General features: G+C 39.9%; 1 protein-coding gene across 5 annotated transcripts in view; it reads left to right on the top strand.

Moving 5' to 3' along the window:
• UNC13B (unc-13 homolog B) overlaps positions 1–19,123 on the top strand; it is a 331,346-nt gene that overhangs the window by 55,660 nt on the left and 256,563 nt on the right. For all 5 annotated transcript variants that reach the window (XM_036737948.1, XM_036737946.1, XM_036737947.1 and 2 more), the window contains exon 2: positions 5,495–5,524. In XM_036737948.1, coding sequence (XP_036593843.1) covers positions 5,495–5,524 — 30 coding nt within the window. The remainder of the gene's footprint in view (positions 1–5,494; positions 5,525–19,123) is intronic.

The raw sequence follows: 19,123 nt of genomic DNA, 5'->3' as shown, positions 1-19,123 counted from the left end.
TTTAATTTCCCTGGTTTTATTTATTCTTCCAAGTGACTTTATTGCTCTTACTTTATACTCTCTCCCCTTGGAGACCTGGTCCATGCTGATTACTTTTTTTTGTATGTGCATCAGGTTATTAGATCTTTCTATTTGGCTATCCCATTGTCACCTTAACCTAAACATGTCTAATGCCAAATTAATGAATCATCTTTATACCTCCCTCACCCCCAAATTTGTCCCTTCTCTCAACTTCCCTATTTTTATCAGCACCGCTGTTCCTGATGTTTATAACCTCAGAAGTACCTTTGATGCATTCCCCTTTATATTCCATATATCATATCATTGCCAAATCAAAATTTCTTCCTTCAAAAGCAGTGAATGCTTTTATCTATAATGTCACAATTCAATTCTTCTTTTTCATTTTTACTATCACCCTATTCTAGGCCATCATTGCCTAATGCTTGGTTTGTTGTAATGATCTTTTAAATCGACTCCTACTGTCCCTCTTTTCTCTCCCTTATCCAATTTATCTTTGCTAAAATAACAATTATATCATGTTACTCTCTTATTTAAAACAAACAAAACTTCCATGGTTCTCCATTACATCCTCTATAATGTTCAAATATGCCTGGCTGCTAAGGCCTTCATGATCTGGTTTGAGGTACATTCTGCTTGAATATCTACTGAGAAATATTTGCTATTCTTTCCTTTCCCAGCTCTCTCATTCATCCATTTATATAAATATGAGGTGACTGGTACTCATTCAACAAGTATTGGAAGTCTATAATCCTGCAAGCAAAACTTATCTTCAGTGTCTGCAAAGCAATCTTTTTTTTCAGCGGAAGGGACAAAATTTCTGAGGTTCTAAATATTTTGGAGAAGGGAAGACAGATAATCTAATATAAAACTGGAAGGAAAATAACATGAGCAATGAAAAAGATCTGTCAACAATAGAAGAGATGTCACAGACAGTGTGTGATTAATTGGCATTTGAATTACACTATGTAGAAAGTTATTGCTAAAGTAGTTTAGAGGAAGGGAGGCATCCCTTCAAGCTGATGTTGGGGTGGGGTGGGGGATGAGGAGGGCTTTACAGAAGACTGGATTTATTTATTGGGAAAAATTATAGTCGCTTGGATCCTCACATGGCTTTGTTTTCAGAAGTCTGCTTTGATCTTCTCTAATGCTGAATATATTTATTAGTTGGCTGAAAGCCATTTGAAGCTTGCCAAATTCTCCCCTTTTACATAGATGCATAGGGTCCTAATCTAAGCTCTTTGATGGGCTACTATCTTTATATAGCTTAATATAAAACTCCCTTTGATCATGTTTCGCCAATTTGCCTTGTAGAAAGGGCTCTTCTCAATTTCTACTTTCATAGCTGTGTAATTCTACTGATTTTCAGTTAATTTCTAGGGGTTTACCCCCAACCCTTTATTTCATAACATTTTTCCTCTGCCTGGCATGTGATGCTTTCTCTTTAGATATTGGAGTTATGGGCTTTCTGAACTTGGCTGAGTGAAGCTAGTTGGTAACTTGAAACATTAATCAAATGTTCACAAGTGTTTGGATTAGTAAAATGCACAGGTGTTTCTGTTTCTCTATTTTTCTCTACAGGTCATGCAGTCTGTGTAGTTCTGTGGAAAGTCCTAGTGTAAGCAAGTTTGGATTCAAGGGCTGGCTCTGCCACTTAATATTTCTGTGACCTTGGGCAAGTCACATCACCTTACCTCTCTAGCCTTTGGTTTGCTCATTTGTAAAATGAGGGGGCAGGATTAGATTTCTAAAATTCCTTCTAAATTGTAAATACATATGTGGTTGGGGCAAGGAATGGGATTGTGGAAGCAGTTGCAGTTTTGGTAAGAAAGGGGCATGAAGACCTCAAGATTATTCCAAGTTACTTTTTTTTGAGATTTAACTTATGTAATTGTGGCCACTACTAAGAGAGATATTGTTTATTCCGTGTTGGTGAATTACCAGTCCTTTAAATCATGTTAGGTTTATTTAGAGTGTAATCTCTTGGGCATCTGTTCCACAGTGGGGAGGAATGCGATTAGAGGCTTGGGGGAAAAAGAAGGCATGAAACAGTATATATAGGGGAAGTACACTAACTGAGGAGGTGTGGTAGAGTGAGTGGTGTTTTCTCTTCCTTGCCTCTTTTCCTTCTCTACTTCTTTCCCTTTCTGGCTCCTGTTCATAGAAAAAACATTATTAAAATGAGGAAGAAAGGAGGGATTTCTATGTGCACAGGAGGAGGGAATATCTATCCTAATCAGATCACAAATCCATTTAAGTATCCAAAGAGCATTTCTGTTAGTGACTTTTGTTCCTTTGGGCAGTTGTCTTTAGCAATGATTATAAGAGCCTGTGGGGGGGTGGTGGAGTGGTGGAGGGGGGCTAGCTTAGAATGGTTTTGGACAATTGTATGTGTGTCTGCATTGTTCCTGCTAACATGCTGATACGTAACACAGTGGCATGTAGCTAAGGAGGGAAACATGAGATGAATAAAATCGCTGAGCACTGGTTATCCAGTTGAAATTGAATAGCATAAATTTGTTGGATTCTCTACCTTCTGGAAACTCTTTGGGGTCAGGAAGGATTGATAATAATGATAGTGATAAATAATGATTCACATCTGTATAGTGCTTTAAGGTTTACAAAGTGCTTCCTTTGTAACAGTCCTGTGAGTAGATAGAATAAATATCATCTCTCTTCTACAGATGAAAAAACTCAGACTCAAAGATGTTGTGGTTTGTCCTTGGCTTATAGCTAGCAAATGGTAGATTCTGGAATAAAGGATATTAGGGGTGATCCAGGATTTGATGATTTTATGTAGTGATTACTGTACAGATGGGAGGAAGTAATGTAAATGAATTTAACAAACATTTATTAAGCAATGTTATCAATCAACTAAGCATTTGCTAACACTAAGTGCTGGGTGTACAAAAAAAAATAGTTGGTGTCCCTAAGGAACTGATATTATATCATGTGTCCATATCATTATTTCACCCAATCTGGGCTAACCCCAATTTGCACTTGCAGATTTAGTTGGGAGGCATGATTAGCCCAAGTTCACGGTACTTCATGGATCTGTAATCCTAAAACTATATAACTCACTAGCCCCTACCAGTATGTTTTCTTTCAGTAGTGAGCCAGTTAACACAATTAACTCAAAGCAAAGGTATTTACTGAGATGACGTAGTGACTACAAAACATTACCCTCATAAATCTGGAGTACACATATCAGTAGGAAGAGTGGACCCCTAGATCTAGTACAATAGTAGAGAGACAGATACCTAGGGAACATATATGATTAAGTCAAGTCATGCCTCTTATACTGCAGAGCCCCACTGCCCTTTCCTTCTCCTGGGAAGGTTGTTTAGTTGGGCTTCATGGGCTTATTCCTCTCTTCAGTTCAACATTTGATTAATAGAGATGGTTTTTTTTTCAAGATTCCCCAAACTCACCCTCCTGTCTCAACTGGGCTTTCTCCTGGCTGGGTACAGGGTATCTTACTAGGTGAGTAACCCATCCTAATGAAGTAAGTGAGATGTCATGGTAGAAAAATAGTCTGGAGATGGGGAAGGACAGGATGAAATTCATCTATTTTGATTATATAGGAAGGGAGAAGTGTGAGTCAAGGCTGGGAAGGTAGACTAATAATCTGATGTAACTTGGAGAAGAGTATTTTCCTCAGCATCTCTTAAAATCCTCCTTAGATGCTTCATCATGACAAGAAAATGACGTTAGGTTTTCAAAGGCTATGCTATTGAAGCATAAGCTCTTGCAGGTTAGAATGGCAGTGAGGAGAAAGTGATGAACCTGGAGTCAGGAACACTACAATTCAAATCCCACTTCAGATACTTATTTGCTATCTGACCTTGAGTAAGTCATTTATCCTCTCTGAGCCTCAGTTTCTTCATCTGTAAAATGAAAGGACTGGACATGATGACCTTTGAAGTTACCTCTCCCACTTAGTCTATGACTCTATGGCCCTACCAAGTTAGAAGAGCTTCATTCATGGGCCTGGTTGTGGATTATATTATATGTCTAAAACACAAGCTAAAGATGCTTACCTGGTTTGGCTGCTGTAGTGAATTTTCCAGGAAAATAACTTTGGCACACTCAGGCATAGAGAGGTACCACAGGTATTTAGTGAAGAGGAGTGCCTCCATCATTTAATGATCAAATTACCAGTCTTCAAAGTAGAAATATTGAAATACTTCTCCCCCCAAATAATCTAACTTTAAGTGTTTAGAATGTTATAGGTTAAAAAAGTCACATCAATTTCAATATCAAGTTAAAAAATAAAATAAATCTACAATGTATTTGAGTGAAAAGAACTTATTTGGTAGTTAGGAAAGGGGGAGGCAGTCCAACCATTTGGACCTGTGTGCAAGATGGGAAAAGTCAGAAAAAGTACATTTATTGCCTGGACTAGATAATGTATTGATACTCTCAGTCTTCTAATATATGTTTTCCAAACATAAAACCAGACACTAAAAGTTGTAATACTGGAGAAAAAAGGAAGGAAAGGGGATAACAATGGTTAAGACCTCTTGCTTTTGCCCTTCCTGGCTTCCATGGGGAATTCACATTATATATTTCTACTTCACTCAAAAGAAACTATACTGGGAGTTTCCATTTCCACTTCCTGCAGATACAATGAGAATTTGGTTATATCTGAATGCCAGTATGAATATACCACAGAGTGTGAAAAGGCAAGTAATATAGAACAAAATTGGAAAGGTAGGTTGAAGCCAAGATCTGAAGGGCTTTTAAAAAGCAAGTAAAGAAGTTTATATTTGATGGTTAAGGCAATGGAGAACAATTGAAGTTTATTGAGTAGGGAAATGTCATATTTGGATCTGTGCTTTAGGAAAATCAACACTTAAGTGGTAGCCCTGTGACTCCTATTAATTTATTGTTTGGACTAATTCACTCATACTTGTGTTATTTGTGGAGTGATCATGTAAATTAGAATTATTAAATACTATTTGCAAAATGCTTTGCAAACTACATAGATGTGCTGTGCCAGTTATTATTGGTTAATGTTGTTATTTTTATTTTGGTAGATTTTTTAGACTTCTGTCGATGTTAGTAGAATCTGATTCCAGATAGCTATCATAACATTTCCAGATCCCTTCCTTAGCTATTCTTCCCAACAAATAAGCCAACCTATGATTAGTGGTGTCACTATTTTCTCAATATTATGGTCGTATCCCTACCCTTGACCTTCTACTGTTTCTGACTGTTCTGGCAACAGTCTTTCTGCAATGTTAGGAGGAACCCCTTTCTATGTCAGTTCAATGGCAGTTCTTTCCATAAGGGCCTGTTCTCCTCTACCCTTTGATGCCCCTGTTTTTTCCCCTTGTGTGAGTCTATGAAGACTTATGGAGTGGCAAACCCAACACTCCTGTTTTAACCTTGAGTTCCCTATAGTTACATATTATATGATGTAATGTCACATATTTTGACAAAGATACTCACTCTGTCCCTTCTTCTTTTGCAGTTAAAAGAGCCAAATTCCAGGGTTCACCAGGTAAGGCAAATTTTATATTCTCTATTTTTATTCTACAGTAGAACTCGATTTTGAAGGTTGAGTTAGCCAAGTGGTGGTGTGCTGTGTATTTGTTTACCGGGTTCTTATTGTTAAGTTATCTCAATGCTTAGAGTTTATTGACTCTTATTTTTAAAACTTTATTGATCCTTTTTTGTTTTTGGCACCATCCATTTCTCTGTATACTCCTGCCTTCTCTTTTGTAACAAGGAAAAAGATTTAAGTAAACTTGGCCAACAAAATGATTACAGGTCCAACAGCACATGTAACATTCTGTACTTGCCAGTCCCTCATACCTCTTCAGTGAGAGAAGTATCTTTTCATCATTTGTTCTCTGGGACTAAGATTGGTTGTTGCAATTAATGTGAGTTCAGATAAAGTTTTTCTGATGTTTTAAATTCACCTTATTGTAGTCATTCTGCATATTTGCCCTCCTAGTTCTTTGTTTGCTCTCTATATTAGCTCATACAAGTCTTCCCATATTCCTCTGAATTCTTCATTCATTATTCCTTATGCACAATATTATTTCATTACATTTCTCTTCCACGATTTGTTCAGTCAGTTGATGGATCTTCCTCCCTCCCTCCCTCCCTCCCTTCCTTCCTTCCTTCCTTCTTTCCTTTCTTCCTCTTCCTTCCTTCCTCCCTCCCTCCCTCCCTCCCTCCTTTCCTTCCTTCTTTCCTTCCTTCCTTCCTCTTCCTTCCTCTACCTTCCTTCCTTCCTTCCTTCCTTCCTTCCTTCCTTCCTTCCTTCCTTCTCCTTCCTTCTTTCCTTCCTTTCTTCCTCTTCCTTCCTTCCTCTTCCTTCCTCTACCTTCCTCCTTCCTTCCTTCCTCCCTCCCTCCCTCCCTCCCTTCCTTCCTTCCTTCCTTCCTTCCTTCCTTCCTTCCTTCCTTCCTTCCTTCCTTCCTTCCTTCCTTCCTTCCTTCCTTCCTCTTCTCCTATAATTCCAAATAGTTCTCCAGAACAGTTGGACCAATTTACAGTTCCACCAATAGTGTATTAATATGTCTGTCTGCCAACAGTTCCTCCACTACTGGTTATTCTATCTTTCTCATCTTTGCCAATTTGATACATGTATTAGGAGGGCAGAGTTTATAATCTCAAAGAGGATCATAAACATGTCTGAAACGTTCGGAACCGCCGGATATAAGAAACTCTCAAAGTAGAAGGCAGAAGAATCAAAACATTTATTTAGGCTCCACAGTAACCAACCCATGAACCAGCAACCCCATTTTGATATATTGATCAAAAGCTTCCAGGCCCAATAAGTACGCCTTGAAAGAGTAACCAGGAGGCTACAGAGAAGCATGATTGCGTAAAGCAAAATCATGTTTCCCCCTCTATGGTAATAAGATTACCCACTGGCCTGAAGTCTTTGTTCAGCTTTCTCCCGTAGGTCAGCTCTGCTACTGGCAGCTCCTGCTTCAGCTGTGGCTGTATCTGTAACTGTAGCTGTAACTGTCGCTGTAACTGTCGCTGTAACTGTCGCTGTAACTGTCTCTGGCTCCAACCGGAAAAGGAAAAGAGGATCTTCAAGCTGTCCTCTCCCCTCTTATAGAGTTTTTGACATCATCAAGCACCGCCTGAACGACCAGGGCTGATTGGTTCTTGACTTGGCCCCTCCCCCTAGCGTAGCCGTTAACACCTCCCCTCAGCCAGCCCCATGACTCATCACACAGGAAGTTGTCTGCTTCCTGGAATGCTCTTTGGGCTTCCTGCCCCGGAAGAACAAGCCACAGTGTCCAGAGGCTCAATGAGGTAAGCTGAGTCATTCAAAGAAAACAAAGGCCATTCTGGCTACACTCCACCCCTTGTTATAGGATACATAATCTAATCAGCCATGTATCCTAGAACATACATTGTGATCCAATTACAAAGGAAACTAAAACATATCATTCATTATAAAGCAAAACATATCATTTGGTGACATTCCTAAATATTGGTTTACGATTCAAATGTGATCCACCCCTAGGTCCCAGCAAGATAATCTCTTCAATCAATCATCCCCAAAATAATTATTAATAATTCAAATGTCCACCCCTAAATCCTTGTATCCATTACATAGGATCAATAATATCATAACAATAAAACAACACAGCAAGGATAACACAAAATAAGTAAACAGAACACTATCATTATTTCCACCCCCCTTGAACGATTGGGGCTCAAAATCTTGGGGTGAGGGGTGAAGGTCTCATTTTCCATAGCTTCTTCATGCTGAAATTGGATGTAGAGATGGCCCTGCCCCCAAAAAGTCCCATTCCAGAGGTCATTTCTTTAACAAGCTGGCAGGAATTCCAAGAATGCTACATGCTTAGGCAGTCACCGGAAAGTGCAGGGTGCTTAAGCCTGAAGGAAACAAAACTAGCAACAAGGTTAACCAAAACAAAGGACAGAAAGAATAGACAAGTATGGACTATAATTCTTCAAATAAAATCATCTCAAGTTTGGTTGAGATTTCAGTTATGCAAAGATCCAACATCAGAGCCAAACTCAGGTGGGAAATGTTTCTTTTCAAAAGGAACATAATGAGGAAGCCAAGAGGATCCCACCCTAGATAGAGACTAAGATTGTCCTCCCATCCTTTCCCCAAATGTACAAGTTTTCATCCGTTAATCACACAAAGTTACCTTTCCTCTGAGTGGCTTATGGCATTTACCGGCATCAGCCATACCTGTGGAGTCTGTGAATCTATTATTATAACCTATTCACGGTAAAATATATGGTTCAGGGGTACGATTTGGTAATTATTTTCCCCTGAATAGACAACTGTTACAGTGTTGTCCTTCCCATGGGCTATAACTTCTGCAGCCTTTGGAATATCATCTGGCTTCCGTTTTACCCATACCTTAGCTCCTGACTTTATTCTATCAATGGAGCAAGACCCTTTTGCCCCTCTAGTAGTTATTTTGGGAGGAGGGTCAGTTTTCACAAAGGGTATTTTTTCACAGGGGATAATAATGACTTGAACCATCCTATCATTTCTACAAAATTGTACAGGTTTTTTACCCATATTCTGGAGTGTCACAACAATTTCTTTTTGATAATTAGAATCTATCACTCCAGCCAATACATGTATTCCTTGAGCCGCTAATCCTGGTTTAGGTAATATCCGTCCAAGATGATTCTTGGGGATTCTCATACATACTCCAGTAGGGGTTTTTCTTATCTCTTTCCTATTTAACCTAAAATTCTCTATACAATGTAAATCATATCCTGCTGAACCAGGTGTTCCTGGACTTGGTAGTGGGACATCTTCCCTCACAGTCCAAAATTCAATGTTTTGGATCTCACATGTTTGCTGTTCTCTGATCTGCAGATTTGGGGTCATCATTCTGGCTAGAGGTGTACTCCCCCCTAAGGGCCTATTATTCAAATTACGTAAGGCAATAGACAAATTATCCTTCCAATGTCGATATGAATTATTTGAGCTTAATTTTCTCAGCTGTTCTTTCAACAATCCATTCATTCTTTCAATTAGCCCAGATGCTTGTGGGTAATATGGAATATGATATATCCATTCTATATTATTCAACACACAATATCTTTTCACTTCTTTGCCCTTGAAATGTGACCCATTGTCACTTTGAATCTGCATTGGGGTTCCATAATATAAACTTACAATATCTAGAGTTTTACAGGTGTTTTTCTGAGTTGCGTCTTTATAAGGACAAGCCACTAGTACACCTGAATAGGTGTCAACACACGTACATACATATTTACATCCTTTATCCTGGGGTAGTGGGCCAATATAATCTATCTGCCAAATTTGGGCTGGAACTTTTCCCCTTGCTATTTCTCCAGTAACTATCCTAGGAAGAGTTCGTTCTTTTTCTAATTGGCATATACAACACTCCTCTGTTATTTGTTTTAACAACGCATGAGAAATACTGATACCTCGATCCTGTGCCCATCGATGGGTGGCCTGGACCCCTAAATGGCCAGCAGTCTGGTGGACCCATCTTGCTAAGGCTGGGTCATCAGTTGGAGTCGGAGTAGGGACAATACATTCAGTAGCAATCTTTGCTAGTTGATCCGCATGTGCATTGTACTCACGTTCTGGTGTGGTCAGGGTTGCATGAGCATCAACATGAAAAACTGACAAATCTGTAACCAAAGACATGTCCCATATATTTTCCCATAACTCTTTACCCCAAACTTGTTTGCCATGAATCTCCCAATTCTGATTCCTCCATATAGGCATCCACGTAGCTAATCCATTAGCTACCGCCCACGAGTCAGTAAATATATGACATTGTCCTCCTTTCTCTGCTCTGATGGCCTGATGCACTGCCATCAGTTCAGCATATTGGCTACTTCCACCTATCCCAGAACTTTCCAGAGTTCTCCTTGTACAGGGGTTATAGGCTACTGCTTTCCAATGTCTCTTCTGTCCTAAATATTTTGCTGTCCCATCAGTAAACCAAGCATGTTTCTTCTGTTCTTCATTTAGTCCGTCATATCCATTATTCCATTTCACTAAGGATGGTACCATCTGTTGCTTAGATTCAAGGGGCTTTTCATTGCTCTCAGTATCAATGTTCGCCACAGATTCATGTAGAGCAGAAACTCCATTTTTGCCTGCTCTGGACCTATTCTGAATATACCACTTCCATTTGATTATGCTTGCCTCTTGTGCATGTCCAATTCTGTGAGAAGCTGGGGTACTCATTACCCAAGTCATAATTGGAATTCCAGGCCTTAATACCACTTCATGACCCAGAGTTAGTTGCTCAGTTTCTACTAAAGCCCAATATGCAGCTAACAGCTGCTTCTCAAAAGGTGTATATTGCACTCCAGATGAGGGCAGTTTCCTTGACCAAAAGCCTAAAGGTACACTTCGGCTTTGTTGTTTTTGCCACAGACTCCAATTTGCATAGTCATCTTGTACAGTCACTTGTAACTCCACTGGCCCATTTTGCATAGGCCATAAGTCTAGAGCTAATTGAATAGCAGCCTTTGCTTCCTCAAAAGCTCTACTTTGTTCAAGTCCCCAGTCAAATTCATATTTCTTTCTGGTGACTTTATACAAGGGTTTTAAAATCTGTCCCAAATGTGGGATGTGGTGTCTCCAATAACCAAACAGCCCTATGAACTTTTGGGCCTCTTTCTTATTGGTAGGGGTGGGAAAATCCTGGATTTTTTGTTGAGCTTGTGGGAGAATTTCTCGCAGTCCTCTATTCCACTGTATCCCCAAGAATTTTACAGTTTGAGCTGGCCCTTGAACCTTTGCGGGGTTGATTTCCCATCCTTTGCTTTTCATATGGTCAATTAATAATACTAAACTCTCCTCCACCTCCTTTATATTCTTTCCCTGTATCATGATGTCATCTATGTAATGTGTAAGCTGTACACCAGGTAACTTTAATTCATCCAAATGTTCAGCTACAATCCTGTGGCAAATAGTTGGGCTATGAATATATCCTTGTGGCAGGCGTGTAAATGTATACTGTCGGCCTTGCCAAGTAAAAGCAAACTGGTTCCATTGCTTGGGGTCTATTGGGATCGTAAAGAAGGCATTGGCCAAATCAATAACTGCATACCAAGTCCCTTCATGTTTTTGTATTCTCTCTATTAAAGTAACCGTGTCTGGAACAGCAGCATACAAGGGAGGAGTCACTTTGTTCAGCTGTCTATAATCTACTGTCATCCTCCATGTCCCATCTGACTTTCGGACTGGCCAGACAGGGTTGTTCCATTGAGTAGTTGTAGGGACTAACACTCCTGCCTCAACACATTCTCTTATAGTGTTGGCAATTTCATCTTGCCCACCTGGCACACGATATTGCCTCAAAGTAATTACTTCAGAAGGTTCGGGCAAAGTGATTGGATCCATCTTGATTTTCCCCACTAAGACTGCATTAATGCCTATTTTCCTCACAGCAAATTGGTATTTCCCTTCAGGTAAATTTAAGGTCATACCCTTCAAAATGTCTATTCCAATGATGTATTCGGGAATAGGCACAATAACCACACTATATTCTTTCTTGGGCAACTGTCCAATTTTCATCATTAATTTAACTTGCCTGGCTGATATTTCAGTCCCTCCTAGTCCTGTAATGGTAATAGGAGTTCCATGGCTGAACTTGTCTGGATTTCCATAAATAAGGGTGGCCTCGGCCCCAGTATCTATTAATGCCTCAGTTACCGTACTTGACCCATTTTTCCAATATATGGTCAAGTTAATGTGAGGTCTACAATCCAGCCTGTGTATTTCCTTAATTTGGACTGGGGCTCGGCCTGTTCCCTAGTATTCCCTTTCATATGATTCACTTGGGTTTGAAGGTTCAACATCTGTAGTATTTGCAGGAGCAGTTCTTATTTCCCTATCTCTCCTGTTATCAAGGCCTTTATCTCTGTACATTCTATATAATTCATTGGTTGGAATTCCATCTATCATTTCAAAACCTACCCCTGCTCTCAATAAAGCAGTAAACATTTCTTTCCTTGTTACTCTCCTTTGGCGCCAAGTTTGCTGGTTATTCACCCTTCTCTCTTGAGGAGATCTATCCCTTCCCCAGTCACCTAAGTCATGTAACTGTAAAATCTTATTTATCACTGTTGTAAGACGGCTCCCTACTTCTCCAAGTAATAAATTCAAAATTAGTTGTTTATAAGCAGGGGGAGCTGTCCTAATTATTAAATTCCTATGAGGCAGTTCCATTGGATCATTGTAATATTTGTCTGCAGTTCCTATCATAATGGCAGTCTTCATTACCTCCTCCTTTAGTCTCATGATACAATCTCTAAGTGAATACCAGGGTCTGTGCTCAGTGGGCCACATAGAATCAGTAGCATATCTCTTATTGCATCCCACAGCGGCTAATGCCAACAGAGTAGTCCTGCTATCACCATCTCCTTGCTGATGATGTTCCCTAAAAGCTTGTTGAACTAGAGGATCATGGCTGATACCTATGAATCTCATGCAGTCTGTCCTATCTACTGATATTCCACTGGCCCCTTGATCACTGAGTCTTACCATCCAAGATATCAATGGTTCTCCTATTCTTTGGCTGAATCTACTCAAAATATCTGTGACCTCTTGCGGTGAGAAATCTTCCTGAATTTCCCTTGTAACTGAATCTTCACCTCGGGTTTCTGTCTTCCTCCTTTGTATGGGTCGAGCCCTTGTCTGATCATTTAACCATCTCCTATGCTCTGTGTGAGGCACATCCTGAACCCCAGTAGTGTTTTGTGCCTCAGCCCCTAACATTGTCTCATTCTCTCCCCACTCACTTCCTCTGCCACCATGGCTAGGACGAAGCAGGCAGTCAGGCTCTTTCTGGGCTGGGTTGAAATGCACTCTGGGCTTTTTTGGTCTCCTGTTGCTCTTAGCCACATTAATAGAAAAGTTCTCATTTGAGTCAGTTTGGTCTCCTGCTATCTGAGATTCCCCTTCTTCCTGTGGGGTAGGAGTGCCCCCATGTCTTTCACTTAATCTCAATCTTTCGTATACTAGCCGGTAGGCTGATAACACTATCCAGCTTTGCCTAGATAGTGATGCCCCTGACTGAATCCCAACTTCTCGTAAACACTTTTCCAAATCCCTAGGATCTCCTCTCCGTAGCCTTGGTTCCCAGTTTTCACAGGGTCCAGCTTTTTTAGCCAATTCTTTTGCTAGGGAGGAATAAAATGGATCCTCCCATCCTGGGATATTCATCTCTTCCTCTGGAATTGTTCTGCTTCTAAATAGAGATCTTATACCTAGCGATCCCATCCTCGTCGCCAAATGTATTAGGAGGGCAGAGTTTATAATCTCAAAGAGGATCATAAACATGTCTGAAACGTTCGGAACCGCCGGATATAAGAAACTCTCAAAGTAGAAGGCAGAAGAATCAAAACATTTATTTAGGCTCCACAGTAACCAACCCATGAACCAGCAACCCCATTTTGATATATTGATCAAAAGCTTCCAGGCCCAATAAGTACGCCTTGAAAGAGTAACCAGGAGGCTACAGAGAAGCATGATTGCGTAAAGCAAAATCATGTTTCCCCCTCTATGGTAATAAGATTACCCACTGGCCTGAAGTCTTTGTTCAGCTTTCTCCCGTAGGTCAGCTCTGCTACTGGCAGCTCCTGCTTCAGCTGTGGCTGTATCTGTAACTGTCGCTGTAACTGTCGCTGTAACTGTCGCTGTAACTGTCTCTGGCTCCAACCGGAAAAGGAAAAGAGGATCTTCAAGCTGTCCTCTCCCCTCTTATAGAGTTTTTGACATCATCAAGCACCGCCTGAACGACCAGGGCCGATTGGTTCTTGACTTGGCCCCTCCCCCTAGCGTAGCCGTTAACACCTCCCCTCAGCCAGCCCCATGACTCATCACACAGGAAGTTGTCTGCTTCCTGGAATGCTCTTTGGGCTTCCTGCCCCGGAAGAACAAGCCACAGTGTCCAGAGGCTCAATGAGGTAAGCTGAGTCATTCAAAGAAAACAAAGGCCATTCTAGCTACAACTGGTTATTCTATCTTTCTCATCTTTGCCAATTTGATACATGTGAAGTGAGATATTAATTGTTTAAAACTGCAATTATCTTATTATTGATTTGGGGCCTATTTTTATAGGTTCGTTAATGGTTTGCATTTTTTGTAAAAAAAATACTGTTCATATTTATTGACCACTTATCTATTGGGCAATTACAGTGGTATCAAATCCTTGTATGTCTTGCATGTCAGATTTTTGTCAGAGATATTTGATGTAAACATTTTCTCCATTTGACACTCAGTTTCTCTTATTATGCCTTAATTGATTTTATTTGTTCAGTCATGGTTAATTTTACATAATTAAAATCATTTATTTTGTCTTTTGTGACCAAACTTCTCTTGTCTCTGTTCCTTTCTTGTAGCTACCCCCACTTTCCCCTTCTTCCTTTTTTCTTAGAATACCTAGTATCCTTCAGCTTAAATAACACCTCTTACGTGAAATCTTTCCATATTCTCCCCGGTTGATAGTGCTATCTCTTTAAAATTATCTTTTATCTATTTTGCATGTAGATATGCATTGTACTGACAGGTTGAGGCCTCAGAGAATAGCTGACATTTCTAGTAAATGTGGCTCTTTATCCCCTACCCAGTATGCTCTTCATTATCAATCAACTGTAGAATTCTATTAGCTTTTTTTTTTAGAAAAGGGATTTATTGAGAAGTTAGAGAAAGACAAGTAATTACAAAAACATTCCTTTCCTCTCCCTACACTGCACATATAAGAGCCCTGAAGAGAAAAGACTTAATTAAACTACTGTGGTAGTGAGGTTCATATGTAGTGGCCACTTGTGATCAAGTGGTACCTCCTGATTCCTGTCCCTAGAATTCCTTTTCTCTCTTTGTGGAGTCCTTATGAGGTTTCACTTAGGTATAACTCTCTAATGGGCTCCAAGGATCAGTGCCTTTCTAGAATATTTGACTAATACTTCTCTCTGTCACCAGGGGTCATAATCACTAAATTGCTGTCATCCTTGAGTGACTATCTTTCCACCTGCATCCACAGGTGCTTCTGTTGTGAGGTAGCATCCAAACTGTGGCTCCTACTACTATATCTGTTTACCAGTAGGACCTCTGGTTCTGATGGAACCTCACGATCTCCAAACATAGAAGTCACCACTTGGACGGCTCTGTCTCTGGTTACTCCTTCTCCTAAGCTCAGGATAGAATAAACACAAGAGAAACAGAAACACTTTGTGTTCATGGACACAGAGTGGCTGACTGGGACATAATGAAGTAACCCCTTCCCGCCCCCCTCCCCATCAGCAGCACACAGCAGTTCTTGCCTCATTCCTCAAAAGGAAGGAAAAAAGAAAGAGATCTGTAGGATGCTCTTTTTGTATGTGAACTCAGTCTGGTTCACTACCTCCTAAGCCATCTGCTCTTCTAGCTCTGCATCCAACTAGAGGACTTTTCATCAATGCACAGTACCAGCTCCTCAGTCACAAATGGCTAGAGATAGGCTCTCCCTCCACTTACAATTGCTCAGGCTGGAGGGAATGTCAGTGTATGCTTCAGGGACATGACATGTATATATGTACATGTCATACAGATAGATTGTAAAGTCTTTGAGGGCAGGGACTCACTTGTTTTTGTCTTTGTATCCCCAGGCATCATCATAATGATCATTGTGATAGCTAGCATTTACATAGTGCCTACTATGTGCCAGACACTGTGCTAAATACTATACAAACATCTCATTTGATCCCCACAACAACCCCAGAAAGTAGATGCCTTTACTATTGCCATTTTACAGTTGAGAAAACTGAGGCAAATGGGTTAAGTGACTTGCCCAAGGACACACAGCTAGTAAGTGTCTGAGGCTAGATTTGAACTCGGGTCTTCCTGACTCTTGACCTGGAGCTATATCCACTGCGCCACCCAACTGCCTAGCACAGTGTCAGGCTCGTAGTAGGTGCTAAATAAATGCTTATTGATTGATTGATCCCCTCTATCACTCTTTAGTGAGTTCTTTCTCTGACCAAAATGCTTACAACTTAATGAATCATATTTATTATCCAGTTCTCTCTTATGGCATATGCTTAGAACTGTTTCAAGTGTCATCACAGAAATCTGAGAAATTGGAGGACAATACCTAATTGGGTAATCATTTTCTCTTCATTTTTTTTCTGAAGTATTCAGCTTCCCTAAGTAGTACTGCATCCAGACACAAAGCTCTTTGAGATGTTGGAAGAAATCAAAACTCCATTTATATTTTAATCACCTTTGATTTTTTTAAAGGAACAAATAGCCTGCTGTGTGCTCAGGGACTATTCACTGATAACCATGTATAGCTGATTATCCAACCAAAGATAAGTAGCATGCAGACTCAAGGAGTTGGGGATCAGATGATGAAATGGTAGTAAAGTTATTGTTATGTCTTGAATTACTATTTTATTTAATATTAAATGTCTGCTTTCTCAGGGGTTGGGGTTAGTGGTAGTCTGGTTAGATTAGCTTTCACTTTGCAGTTATTATTTTGTTGTGGGAAGAGTGGCAAGGAAGAAGGAAGGATATGAGATGAGTTTCCATATGGAATAACCCCATCCAACTAATCCTAATACTTAGAGGTCATGAGAGGGTAAAGAAGCACATGGACAAGGGTAAGGCTGTGGGCATACTTCAGAGTTTTAAAAAGCATTTGAGATGGTACCATACTGAAGGCTATTTAAAAACACACACACACACACACGCATCTACCAAACCTCAATCACCATAGGACGTGGGACACTATTTTGGAACTGGTTTAGTAATAAGACACCAAGTATAGGGAAGATACTATTTGTATAGCCTTTAATAATCACAAAACACTGTGCATTTATTCAGTTTACAACACCATGAGAAAATTGAGAGATTACTTTCATCTTGAGAGAAAGGGATAGGGAAATTTCTTGGAGGGGTGTGTATCTTGGTTGAACCATGAAGGAAGGGACAAATTTCAAAAGGCAGAAATATGGGGGAAGGGGAAAGTGCCTTTTAGGAATGTGAATGGCATGAGAAGTGTGGACAGTTCTCTGTGCATGTGTGTGTTTCTTCTGGTGCGTGTGTGTTTTATTCTGGTGAGTAATCCAGATTTGCTGGAACATAGAATACTAGAATTAGAGTGCTTACAAAATAGTAAGGCTTTTTAAAAAGGTGACTTGGAGTCAGACTGTGGAGGGGTTTTGAAGCCCAGGATAAGAAATTATTTATTTGGAAGGTGATAGAAAATCAATGATTTTTTTTATTCAGAGCAGTAAATGGGAGAGATTACAAAGATTACATGGATATCAATGTGAAAGATAGTTTGGTTGGAGGGGAGAGACCCTGATGACCAGATAACCAGTTAGGAGGACATCATAATAATCCAAGTGAGAGATTATGAGGGACTGAATCAGAATGGTAGCCATAGGAAAGTAGAGGAAGTGTTAGTAATAGATGGAGGAAAGTCAAGCATGGTTGGTGCTGGGGATATGCCCATGATAAGAGGCAGCATGGTTTAATGTATAGGATGCTTGACTTGGATTCAGAAAGCTCCAAGTTCAAGCCTCAGTAAATGTATAAAATTATAATAATTTGTACTGTTGCTCTCACCTCACAGAGTTGTTGTGAGGAACAGATGAAGTACATAAAGTCCTTTGTAAACCTTTAAGTGTTTCATATTATTTTAACTGTTAAAAGTAAGAGAAGGGACAGATTTTGAGAGAATATGTTGAGTTTGAGGAGCCCTTGGGATATACAGTTGGAAATATCTAGCAGACAATTGGTAACAGATTATCTTATTTGATCTGTGACTTTAGGAGATAGGTAGCATAAGTATTATCATGCTGATTTTAATGTTTTTATTTTTATACTTTTCAAAAATAGATATAGAGAGTGGAATTTATAAATCATAGGTCAGTGAGCTTGACTTCAATTCCTGGAAAATTTCTAGACTATATTAAAAGGATAGTTTGTGAACAGGGGGTCTTAATCTTCTTTCCATCATGGACCCCTTTGGCAATCTGGTGAAACCTATGGACTCTTTCTTAGAAGAATGTTTTTAAATGTGTAAGATAAAATATGTTAGACACTAAAGGACCTCAGTTATTGCAATGGCCTCCTAATTGGTCTTCCTGCCTAAAGTTTCTTCCTACTCTAAAATATCCTCTGCATTGCTGCCAGAGTGATTTTCCTCAATTGAAAATCTGACCTTTTCTCTCCTTTCCTCAACAAACTCCAGTGGCTCCCTATTACCTCTATGGATTACCTCTAGGATCAAGTAACTACTCTATTTTGCTTTTAAAGGCCTAAACAATATGACTCTAACGTGTCTTTCAAGCCTCATTTTGCATTACTTCCCCTTCTGCCCTCTGTATTTGGCATGGTCAGAAATGGGCGAGGAGTGACAAGATGCCTTGGTTCCTGGCAAGTTAAGGCAAAAGGTCACCCACCAGATTCCAAAGTCCAGGTTCTGGTGGAGGAGGATCATGAGAATAGCTGGAGTTTAAGCAGTATGATTTGGAAATGTCTGGGAGATGGATTTGGCTTCAGAGGATTTTTGTTCAAAATCTAGCTCTCTCAGTCACTACCCGTGAGACTATGATCAGATCACTTAATCTCTCTGTGCCTCAGTTCCTCATCTACAAAATCAGAGGAGTGGACTAGATTGATGTCTAAAGTTTCTTCCTTTGGATCCTCATGTAAGATTTATGAGGGGAATCTAGACAAGAATCACACAGGATGAGAGGGCAGGGCTGGGTTATGATCTATATGGATCACTGAAGGAAGAACTCACCTTAGTTGAGATCTAGCCCATTGAATTAGTGAAGTAAAATGCCTATTCATATGTTTTGATTACTCACTGAAGATTGGTCCCTACTCTTATACACTTATATCAGATATGTTTTCCATAATTTTTCTCAATGTGCTTTATCTTATTTTGGCCATGTTATTCATTTTATGGATATTAAAAATTTTAATATGATCAAATCCACGTATTTTGGACAGAGGAAGACAGCATGGTGTAGTGGGAAGATTGCTGTCTCTGGAGTCAGATGACCTATATTTAAATGCCAGCTCTTAACACTTACTACATATATGATCTTGGGCAGCCATTTAACCTATTTGGCCTTCAGTTCCTCATTT

The sequence above is a fragment of the Trichosurus vulpecula genome, chromosome 9 (genome assembly GCF_011100635.1).
Source record: "Trichosurus vulpecula isolate mTriVul1 chromosome 9, mTriVul1.pri, whole genome shotgun sequence".
Lineage (NCBI taxonomy): Eukaryota > Metazoa > Chordata > Mammalia > Diprotodontia > Phalangeridae > Trichosurus > Trichosurus vulpecula.
This window is presented reverse-complemented; position numbering and strand designations above follow the sequence as displayed.